The 12337-nt window shown below is 40.2% G+C and overlaps 1 protein-coding gene across 1 annotated transcript in view; it reads right to left on the bottom strand.

The window, feature by feature from the left end:
* Pde3a (phosphodiesterase 3A) overlaps positions 1 to 12337 on the bottom strand; it is a 243166-nt gene that overhangs the window by 10580 nt on the left and 220249 nt on the right. The window contains exons 8-15 of the mRNA XM_021165315.3: positions 11772 to 11926; positions 9777 to 9914; positions 7059 to 7170; positions 4699 to 4812; positions 4350 to 4549; positions 3341 to 3544; positions 2130 to 2285; positions 32 to 290 (exon numbers count right to left, since the gene is read on the bottom strand). Of these exons, the coding sequence (XP_021020974.1) occupies positions 32 to 290; positions 2130 to 2285; positions 3341 to 3544; positions 4350 to 4549; positions 4699 to 4812; positions 7059 to 7170; positions 9777 to 9914; positions 11772 to 11926 (1338 nt within the window). The remainder of the gene's footprint in view (positions 1 to 31; positions 291 to 2129; positions 2286 to 3340; positions 3545 to 4349; positions 4550 to 4698; positions 4813 to 7058; positions 7171 to 9776; positions 9915 to 11771; positions 11927 to 12337) is intronic.

Consider the following 12337-nt stretch of genomic DNA (forward strand, 5'->3'; position numbering starts at 1 on the left):
AAAATCTCATCAGATTGGTTTCAAAGCTTACGGGGAGCTATACTGCTTTCACAGGCTTCTTCCTCGTGTGGTGTTTCAGCCTCTTCCTCCTCTTCTTCCGGGTCATCGGTGTCTCCGGAATCATCATTGTCATCTACCCATTTTCCTGGCATGAGACCCGCAGAGTCATAGGAGTGGCAGAGAGGACCCACGATGTGTGAGATAAAGGATTCCTGAAGATTGGCCAGCTGCGGGGCAGAGCGGTCCATAAAGGGACTTATGGGCAAACCGAGGCTGGCTTCTTCATCGCCCTAGAAATAGAGAGATTCACAAAGGTAAGTGACAGAGGAGCATAATGTGAGGCAAGTCAGCATTCTCCTGGCATCTGACATGTGGGTATGCTGTAATCCAGACAGTCACATACAAGCCCCTCGACATCACTGGTCAGAGGCACTGCCCTGATGGCTAAGACGCCCAGAGCAAGACTTTGCTCCTTGGTTTTGTTGACTGTGCAGTCTTGAATTTTTGGTTCACGTTCACGTGTACATGTAGTGAGACTACAGATGTGCATCACAACTTCACCAGTGCTATGGTTTGAACGGAAGCCTTCCTGTACACTAGATAAGCAGGCCACCGGCTGAGCCACATCCCTGAGGTGTTTGCCTTTTGTCTCAACTGTAGAAAGCATAAACCATTTTCTTGCTCAATTCAAGTTGCTATATTAGTCTAGATTTTGTTTGACATAATATCTTCCAGTAATTATATGGTTTTAACTTTTTGTAGAAATTTTTGTCTTTAACTGCCAAATATTTATGAGAATAAAAGTAACAGGAAATAAATAAAAGGTTACCTACAAAATTTAAGAGGATTTATAAAATTATAAGCCAGGGTTTGTGAATTTTCTCATTCTTTTATATTTTTCTACATTTTAACATTTTAGTATTAATAAATAAAATCATTACTAAAATAGGTAATATACTATTTTTAAAGGCATAAATGTTTTATTTTGCATATGAATGTTGACTACATAAACCTTAAAAGTTTACTCTAACCCCCCCCCCCCCCGTGTAAGTACCATTGATTATAAAGTGCACCATTCTGGTGGGGCACCTTGAACACTAACAAGTTTTATTTTCTGCTATTGGCCTGAACTCTGTCTTCAGTAACTTGGGCAGACTTGTTAGGGACCCCCTGGCCCCTTTCTTCTGAGATCTGACCTCATCCTCCAGCCTCAGCAGTTCCCGTCTCAGCCTCCCTTGCTGGGATTCTAAGCTTGGACCACCACGTCAGCTAACACCTGTGGTCTTTAGATCACTCGAGAAGAATTGAGCATTTCTTATCGATCAGCTCTGTGTTAAGTACTTGAGAGGATTTCCCTGCCCAACCTCCATAGCAATGTTCTGGCAAGCCTATTTTTAAAGTTGTATGTGTGCTTTTTAACATCTGCTCACAGTCCTATGTCATCTATATTTATCCCCAGGTAAACATCTTCACTTTTCACATTCCCTATGTCACTAATACCTCTCTGTTATCCGTACCCATTTACTTCCATGTTTTTCTTAGGAACGTGGTTCAGACTATAAATATAATTAGGACAATGTAGGCTTCCATGGGGCTGGTCATCCGTGCTTACCAGCATGAAGTGGCTTTGCAAAGGGTCTGTTAGTGCTTATGTTCTCGAGTCAAATAAAGAGTCTGTGTGTTTGTGAGCATACATCTACACATGTGTGAATGCACACCCACACCGGCACCTTTGTCATGCACTGCTGTTATTTTGCTCTACTAAGAAAAAGCAGTCATTGGCATGTTTCCTTATACATGTCTGAACATCTGAAGATGCATTTACTGCAATAAATGAACCTGTAGAAGCTCAGCATTCAACAGGCATTGATAACATATCATTAAATCACTCTGTTATACTAGCACTGTTCTGCAAAATGCCTTCAGATAGTTCTACCTCAATGCTCAATAGTTTAGTTCATTTTCACACATATCATTTTTAAATTCCTGCTGAAACTGTCCTGTGTTTCTCTGGGGCAAGTGTACATAGAATGTGGATTGGTTATGTGGCATGGCTTGAGAGAAGCTTTGTTGAACTTGTACACAGCAAGGACACAGCTTGTGACAGATAATGCAGCTCTGCAAGTTACCTGCTCATAAAACTCACTGGCGATGCCCTCTGTCCACCGCAGGTGGAGCTCTTTGCATTTAGCAGGCCCGTTGATGTCCGCCAGCTTTATACACATCTGACACACCAGGAGACGGTCGTTTTCATTGGTCCAATCTATCCCAACATCATCGTTCACCTGTTTGAGGCACAGAAACAACATTTTCTGTTTCCACGTCCCAGTTAAACATGAGAAAGGACAACAGAATTTCATTATTTTCTTACTGTGTGGGAATCAAACCATCAAACATGAGAATTTTGGATACTAGATCTAATATCATCAGTTTGCATTAAAAAGAAAAGTAATGCAACTCATTCGAAATTATTACTTACTGAACTTATAAGAAATCTTGCTTAAAAGTCTTGTTTTGTATGTGTATCTAAAAATATACTTGATCATGTGTGTTAGTGTGCATGTGTGTATACATGTGTGTGCATATATGTATGCCTATATGTGTGTATGTGTCTTTGTGTGTCTATATGTGTGCATATGTGTGCATGTGTGTGCATATGTGTGCATGTGTGCATATGTGTGCATGTGTGCATGTGTGTGCATGTGCCTGTATGTAGGCCAGAGGCTTCCTCAGGAGCCACTCCCTTGCTTTTTGAGACAAGCTATCTCTGATTAGGCTACTGTCTGGTGAGACTCTGAGAGCCTCTGTGTCTATCTCCTCAGAGCCGAGGCACTCATATAACATATAATATACATGAGTACTACTGTGCTCAGTTTTTTATTTTTATTTTTTAAATGTGGGTTTGCGGGGTCAAACTTAGGTCTTCATGCTGACAAAGCAAACATTCTCCTGTCTGACGCTTCTCCCCAGGACCAAGTAAGAAACTTTCTTGAATGAATACTTTGGCTTTTATGTTTGAGGCATATGACATTTTACCTCACGATTTCTTTCATCCCTACCACTGTTGGATAACTCACCTTATACACTGTGGAAAGAATACATCAAACAAAGAGCAGTGAGAGCTGGTAGTTTATAGAACGAAGCCTAACACAGACAGTCAAGACCTCAACTTCTTGGGCATCTAGCCTCAGAGCGATGGCTCTCTGCCAGCAGGAGGATAAATATTTCAACCATTTCTTTCCCATAGAAATCTCATGGAAATCGGGTTTTGATCAATATTTTGATTCTCAGACACCTTTTAATGAAGCCACAAAATGAACACAGATAGAGACCTGGTTACCTTGGCGTTAAATTTGGCTACAAAGTCAAAGTGTTTCTTCAGGTCAGTAGCCAAAATTGCTTCGATGACTAGGAAGCGGAAGTGCTTGAACTCCACGTGGTCCAGGTTAACTAAGAAGTTATACTCTGGCCGGGACATGAAGAGATTCCAGGCTGCAGCCGCGTGATGGTTCTCCAGAACAGAACGGTCGTTGTATAGCACCGCCTAGCGGGGAAAAGAGGCAGGACAGGAGGGCCCAACTTTTTAACTTAAAAAGGAATCACAAAAGACTATGGAAGGCTTTAAATTAAACATTTTTATGTGGGCTATGGACAATCGTATTATCTTAACCATTGATGCACTTTTATTTTCCAGCATATAAGTTTCTCCCCTTTAAACTTTTTTTGCAAATTTTATTTCTATATCTTATATTTATATTGTATGTAAGTTTTATATTATACATATAAAACATAATTATAAGATGTTTTATATTATATGTTTATTATATATTTCTGTATATTATATATATAATTATTTTCTTTAAGAAATTTTTTGTATAGGAAAACCTTGTTTAGGTAAAAAAAAAATTCACCCTAATGTATGAGATAAATGGATGATAAATTCCTTCCAATGAATATGCATGCCATGAAAATATTTTGAAAGAATAAGTTTTACATGCAAAAAGTCTCCTCATACTCTTAACAGATGAAGGAAAACATGGCTTTCTAGTTTTTTTTCAGAAGAGGATGTAAGATATCTTTGCTTTGATGGGGATATTCACTGTTAGTCATTTGTGGTGATTCTCCTCTACGAAGGCAACTGAGAAAAGACCTTTGTACATAATGAGATTAAATATCTACCATGACTGTCTTGGCACAAACCATGACATCTTTAGAAATTAACAAGGCCTCTAAAAATTCTGATGACTAAGTATAGTTTGGTGTCTATACATCATATTTGTGAAATTAATGTTATTCCATAAAATGTAGAACCTAAATTATTATCTCCTCACGAAAATCTAAGCCTTTACCTGAGGGGCACTAGTGGCAACCAGGAAAGCATTTGTCCTCCCTGGGTGATCGTAGTCATGCATGGCTGCAGCAACGTACAGAGCCATCAACTCTAGGGCTGGAATATTCCCAGACAGGCATCCATATTTGTCATCTGGCACATGATACATTTTTGAAAACACATATCCCATGTGTCCGTGTGTAAATCCACTGTCAGAATCTGAGGAGAGGACGTGAAAGTGAAAGGCATTCTTTAAAACTGTGAAGCTGGGATTACCTGATTTGAAGATACAACATGCAAACCACAAATACAACACACAATTGGCGTTCCTGGCTTTGGTAAAAAGCACGGGCATAGTTCATACACACCGGAGTCGCTTGCTGAGCCGTGATCACCAATCACACTTGGGAGGCCAGGAATCGGCTGCGTTGTGAGATACCACACAGCATGTAAAACATCGGTGGCATGGATTCTGTTATGATCTGTAATGATGGGAAGGAGCAAGCACACATCAGCTTGTGAACTCTGAGGTCCAAGGACAAAGACTGCCATCTACTGGATACAGATTCCATCCTTACACTTCAACACTTCAGGAATGGCATGCCAGATTTTCTAGGACAGGGACTTTGGGAAATTCCACATCATTTCTACAGTGACAAGAAACCACATCTCGGCACTTATTGTGCATGTTGATATCCAAAATGGAAAAGCCAGTGTCTGGGTCTTACAAAAATAAATAAGTCACTCATCAAAAAATGGGAAATCAAAACATAAAGTAAGAAACTTTGAATTTGGGGAGTTTCTATTTATACTTGAATACTAGCCCAGTCTTCCCCACGGCCTCATGAAACACTACAGAGAACACAATATTCTAGGCCATAGCAAAGTGGCATGACCACACATCACAGTATTTGTACACAGTGTGGCTTCCAGGTAAATTCAATAAGACCAGCCAATTGAAAATAAAAAATACCTTTGGAAATAAAACAATAATTTGGAAATCCTGCCTGGATGTAATTGTCCTTTAGTTTTCCTGTGGCTTCCTTTCTGAAGACGTTTATTTATGTAACTCCTTAACCCTTGTGAGATCACTAACATTTATGTCACTTGCTGGCACCTGACCAGGCTGAGCCCTGGGAAAGTCACATTAAAGGAAGCTAGGCTTATTGCCAGATCCTCCCCCTGCCCCCACCATCAACCCCCTTTTCATCTTTCTCTTCCAACTTCCATGACCTCAGCGGCCAGCCTTTCCCAAAGGACCTCGCATCAGTAAAGCACCTCTTCCCGAGCTGATTGGTCTACCTCACCCATGCTTTCCTGTAATTCTCAGCACTTCTCAGTGTCAGCCTGCATTCTCCCTTCTCCATTCCTGCCACACTATGTGCTAATGCACTTTCGTGTGGTTATTCAGTGGGACTATTTTAAACCATTAAGCTCTCGAAGCCAGCATGTTCATGTCTTCCGAGATACTTGCCAATTATTTGTGTCCAAATATAAGTGTTTTTAAATTTTAGCTTTAATTTTTTTTTTGCTGTTTTGGTTTGTTTCTGCTTTTAAGACGGGGTCTCTCTATACATCATTCAAGCTTGTTTTAAACTCATTATCTGCCCAGGATGACCTTGAACTTCTGACCCCCTTCCCAGGCATCCTGAGTGCTGAAATTACAGACATATACACTGTTTACATTGCTCTGGGCATTGAACCCCTCAGTTCTTATTTGCTAGGCAAATTTTCTACCAACTACGTGACACGCCCAGTCTTTCAAGTCTTCATAACGACAAATGACATGAGCTTTTGAAGTTCAATACGCCTAAAAGCAGACTTAAAAGAGAAAACACATTTTAAATGACACATGTCCAGTAATAGTGTATGAGTTATCGAAGCCAACACAAAGAACACATTCCTAAGATGTATTCAAAATAGTAGATTGATAGGATTGCTTTTTCATCTATGTATTTATTCCTTTCAAGCACATATGGATTCCACATTTGTTGTATTTGGGTCTTTGGGCATTTTCTTCAGCTTCATACACTCTATTATAAGTAATCCTCATGTCTATATGCGGTGATTGAGTGGATTGTATGTGGAGAGTTAACCTCTCCTTTGCACCATGTCTTCATTATTATAATTTTGTCAGTAATCTACACCAGAATCCTTGACAGTGCCCTCATCTTGAGATTTCCTATTTACCTGATTTTTTAAAGCTTTCCCATTACCTGTTTTTTTTTAATGTCTCTTCCTCTTTATAGCATTAACTAAACCACCATCTTCCAGCCCCTGTAAACACTAGCCTGATTTAGCTCATCAAGAAAACATCCATTGCTCTTGCTTTAGTTGTTGAACTAGTCAAATACCATGAAAAAGTTTAAATTCACTCAATAAAAGCAGGTTATTATTTAATGAGAATAAATATAACAGTTAATCTTACCTTGAACAACTATGAGAGATATACAAAGCACATAGTCTAACCTTTTAAAAATCATCATCCCATTTAATCCTGACCCTCATGTAAAGGAGATCTGAAGACACCATTCTTGGTAAAGAAATGTGGCTAGAGGAAGTGTGTAAGGCTCCAGGTCTCTGGTGCTGTGTGATGAGGACAACAGTCATAGACATCAGTACAATGAGTCACATAGAGTGCACACAGCATCGGCCATTGATGCCTTGACTTCCCATTGCTCTCGGTCAGTCTGACAAGCATGCATTGGATTATCTTACTTATACTCACAAGGAATGTCCCTGTATCCGATCTCCAAAGCATGAAAGTAATTCATAAACTCCCTAACCGGGATTTTAAAGGCTTCAAAGAGCCCCATGTCTTCAAACAGTCTGTATGATACCTGGAAAAGGGAAAGACAAGGCATTGTAAGACATCACTCACTGTGCTAGAGAGGGAAAAGCTGAGAGTGTGAGTCCATCAACCATATGGATATGCTGAGCGAAGCTATACTTCCAAGAAACACAATGAAGGTTTCCATGTCCTGACCCCATGCAGTTCCTTACCATAGGGACTACATCATTTATCATCAAGATAAATATTGTGCATAAATCCCATAGACATCCAAGAAGCCAAGAACCCCAGCAACACTAAGAACAATGCACTGAGGTACTAAATTGAGTGACTTCTAAATGTTAGAAAATAATATGCACATGACATGTGCTAAGCCAGGCCTGGCATCTGCCACCGACAATCCCAGCACTTGGAGAGGATGTGGCAGGAAGCTTGCCATGGCTTTGAGTCCAGGATAGGTACAGAGTTCTTCCCATTATATTTGATGTTTTTATTTACCCAATATTTGAGATACTGTGTATAAACACTAACAGAGTTAGGAAAGCATGCTGCTTCAACAATTAGAGTAACACACATCACCTAATGAGACCCTTCCCCTAGTCAGTTGGAACTTAATAATTATTACAGATACTTCTCAGGGTAGCTTTTGAGACTGATACTATGAATTCCCAATATCTGGTAGCAGAGGATGCTGAGCCCAGAGAGGCTGAACAACTTGTAGATCACCCAGTTGATATGGAGCAGAGCCAGAAGCCAAACTGTACATGTCGGTTTTAGAGTTTGTAGGCTTAACTGCTTCAAACCCCTCAACCATGACTGGGAAGTCAAAATGGTTAGAACTTCAAATCACAACAATGATTTCAAAGATTAAAAAAGAAAAGAAAGAAAGAAACAAGTTCTCACAATATAGCTCTGAGTAGTCCAGAACTTACTATATAGATCAAGCTGGCCTCAAACTCACACACATAAGATTCCCTTACCTTTGCCTCTCAAGCACTGGGATTAAAGGTGTACACCACTATGCCCAGCCTTCCCATGATGAACTCTATTCTAGAGTCTTATTTTACAACAGGACATTGTTATCAAGGTGCCATCAAAATCAAACACCTAGTGCTTCATGTACAGTCATTCCAAACTTATGAAATAAGAATCATGAACTTGGCCAACTGTGTTCACCAAAGAGTAAAAATATAATTTAAAATTTGAAAGCTGGAAGAATGACTCAGAGGTTAAGAACACTGGACACTCTTGCTGAGGACCCAGGATCAAGCTCCAGAATCTCCAGGGCATCTTATAACCATCTGAAACTCAAGTTCCAGGAGACCTCATGCTCTATCTGGCCACCACAGATACTAGGCATACAGGTGGTATACAGGCTTACATGCAGGATAAACACTACTACACATAAATAAAATAAGATGAATGTTTGCTAAAAATAAACATGTGAAACATCTAGACTTAAAGAACTCAGCAAGGCCAGAAACTGTGGCCAACATGCATATGGATCTTCACGTGGGTGCTAGGAGCTAAACTTGCATCCTCCGCAAAAGTAATAGTTGCTCTTAATTAGTGAGCCTAAATTATTCATATTTAGGTAGCTATTTCATTACACAACCAATTCATCATTTGGCTTCAACTTTTGAACAAATATATTTAAATGTTTTCCTAATGTTCCGATGTTTCCTTTGCATGTCCTCCAAGCAATCCTTCAGAAGGGAACTCTTGAGAGGGTCTCCCTTACAGAAATAAGACTAACACATTTGTCCAGCACTCCAGACACTCAGTCTATATTTCCTGTAAAAGACAGTGATGGTTTGATTTTCAAACACACACAACTCTGATGTTTCACATGCTAGTAGTGGAGAGACATATTTCTGCTCAGTTTCTTATTTTTCATGAGGTCTACGCACTGTGACTCTCAGAAGTTTAAAAAAAAAGTCACCACATACAATTATAGCAATGGATCCATCATAAGCAGGCCAATTTCCTCTTTGGCTCAAGTCTATGAATTTCATTCACCTGTCCATCTTGCTTATCTATCCTTGCCTCTGTTTCCTTTGTCTTGGACCACCAACCAAACAACATACATGGCTCGACTTAGACCTACATATATAGCAGATGTGCAGCTTGGTCTTCATGTGCATTCCAAACAACTGGAACAGGGGCTATCCCAAAAGCTGTTACCTATATATGGGATATGTTCTTCTCTCTGGGCTGCCTTATCTGGCCTCAGTGGGAGAAGATGCACCTATTCTCACAGAGATTAGAAGGGCCAGGGTGGAGGATACCCAGGAGATTCCCACCTGCTCAGAGTAGGAAAGGAATAAAGGGGAAGGATTGTGGGAGGGAGTAACCAGGAGGGGGGTCAGTGATCAGGATATACAGTGAAGAAGTAAAAAAATAAAATTATATTAAAAAAGAATTACATAGAATCTTAAATGTAGACTACAACATCCATTTGATATTCCAGTTTCTTTGGAAAACACACAGCCATAGAACTTACCAGGTGTTCTCCCATAAAATTTCATGTCTATCTGTATATCTGCCCATGGGTACTGAGAAAGTAGGATTTTTTGTTTGTTTGTTTTGTTTTTTACAAACCAACAAACTGTTTTCTCTCGTGTTTCATGTCGGCCACTTGAATGCATTTCTTACCTGGCTCAGAATACGGCCACATTTTCTTCCTATATTTTCCATTAAATCAAAAATTGGAAAATTCCAGGTGTTCAACTGATCCATAATTGAGTCCAGGTTATCCATGACCAAGGGTTCTGGAGCAAGGATTGGTTTGTCCTGTAATGGAGATGAAGATATGTGAACCACATATAGTTTTTCTATTAAAAAAAATCATTTTGTTAAAGTTAAGAAACAACTGTATCTCTCTGAAGTAAGTCTATACATCTTTTTTTTTTTTATTTATTATATATAAGTACACTGTAGGTGTCCTCAGACACTCCAGAAGAGGGCGCCAGATCTCGTTACGGATGGTTGTGAGCCACCATGTGGTTGCTGGGATTTGAACTCTGGACCTCTGGAAGAGCAGTCGGGTGCTCTTACCCACTGAGCCATCTCACCAGCCCCAAGTCTATACATCTTAAAATCAGTAAACGAACAAAAAATAGGAAGAAATAAGCCTAGAGTAAAGAGGCCAGCCAGCATTGAAGCCAGTTCAGACAGGCTTTTATGGGGTTGGATGCACGCTTGTCTCTCTTGCACGTACAACCCAGCCTAACACAGACATTCCTCCCAGCTTTACTACTATAGCGTACTTGCAAGATTCTCTAATGAAGACTGAAGAATGTCAGAAAATCCTGTTATCCCCAATCCTCCTTCTCTCTGTACTTCAGCAAATGTGTCTGAACTATAAGACCTGGCTTATGTTGGACCCTTGACGGACGTGCATGAGGAGGATGGCACCTTCGCCCCTCCGCTTTAACTGCATGTATATTTCAGCCATTCAGATCACCATTATTACTGGAGAATGACAGCAGCCACATCTTTCAGAAATATCATTTCATCCCCGTGACTTCTTCTCCCCTAAATAACTTGCTCTATGTAAATGCAAGGACATGTGTACAACACCATGTCTTAAGTCAGGATACACCTATCTTCCTACTACCACAAATGTTTTTAAAAGTAGAGAAAAACATCCGTTAATTTTTTTTTTATCTGAAAAACTGCTTTAAAGTGTGAGTAGCAGAAACATAATGAAAGAAAAATGATAATAGCAGCAGCAGATTATGGTCAGGTCAGCTACTCTCTGCAATTGGCAGCTGTGCTTAACCTTACTCAAACATGCACCAGTGAGTATCTTTACACCAGATATGTCACCATCAAAGGACCTCTTAGAATCAGTAAAAATCTTATCTAACTTCACAACGAAAATAAGTGCTGGTTCCCATTGTAATTCAGGGGGCATCAAGGGTAAAACAGAAGATGCCCTAAGAAAATCAAACTGTCAGTCAATCCCTCTTTCTAATGTTTTATTACCATTTAATATTATGAGTTTAATTTTTTCCTTTTTCTTATTCAGTTCTTTATTACATTGTTTGTACTCATATGTAAAAGATGAGTACATGGGGCTGGGAGATGGCTAGGCAGTGAAGAGCTTGCCAGGCAAGCATAGCAGCTGAGTTTGATCTACACAACATACTTTTTAAAATGAGTGTGATTGATTACGGGGCACTTGTAATGTCAAAGCTGGGTCCTAGGGCTCAGTGGCTAGCTGCCCAGTCTTCTTATTGAGCTCCAAACCAGTGAGAGACCCTGTCTCAAAATAAAGTAGATGGAACTTGAATAAAAGCACCACTGGTTGTTCTCTGATCTTCATTCCCATGTGTGCTCACTTGTATGTGTACCTGCAGACACAGGCATACACACACAGACAGACAGACAGACACACACACACACACACACACACACACACACACACACACACCTTGCTCTTTTCACTACCAAGTAAAGTCATCATGAAGAAACCAAGATACTCAGAGAGAGGAAGGCTGTACTAATACACTTGGAGGCTACAGACATGTGGTTCCAGAGGGATGCAGCTATAAACCTAAAGACAGCAGGATCTATCCCCAAGTCAGTCTCTGCAATGGAAGCAAGTTCTCATGGAAATGAATGAGTTTAGTGATATGGGGCTACCAGGAAGATCATGGTCTGGGAAGTATAGGTGCCACAAGCCGATGCTTTCCTCTGGGGTTCTCTCTGGCACTCAGCTTCCTCTTCATTCTGCAGAATGTCACTGCTGTCACTGTTGTTGTTTGTCTCATAATCGGAGGTAACTTGACAAGTGTCATCTGCAGTGGAAGGAGAAAGGCCTGTTATAAGAGATGGGGAGGGGCCGCAAGGAAGTAAGCCCTCCTAAGACATTACCATCCGATGACATAGTTAGTGAAACTGGCTTTATGGATCTCTATGCCAAGAACATTGTAGAGAGCAGATGAGGGTGTTAGAGTTCTTGGAATTGGAGTTATAGACAGCTAGTAAACCACACAACATGGTTGCTGGGAACAGAACTCCAGTTTTCTGGGAGAGCAGTACATATTCATATATTCTGTGCAATCTCTCCATCCCCTAATGAGTAGATAGGAATTCAGCTATATGATTTATATGACATTCAGTGGCTCTCAACGATAGATCAGTCATTACATTTAAATTCCTTCGTCCCTTCTCTCTCTCCCTCTCTCCTCTCTCCTCTCTCCTCCTCC

Source organism: Mus caroli, unplaced genomic scaffold, assembly GCF_978045245.1.
Source record: "Mus caroli unplaced genomic scaffold, Mus_caroli_1 scaffold_7, whole genome shotgun sequence".
Classification (NCBI taxonomy): Eukaryota; Metazoa; Chordata; class Mammalia; order Rodentia; family Muridae; genus Mus; species Mus caroli.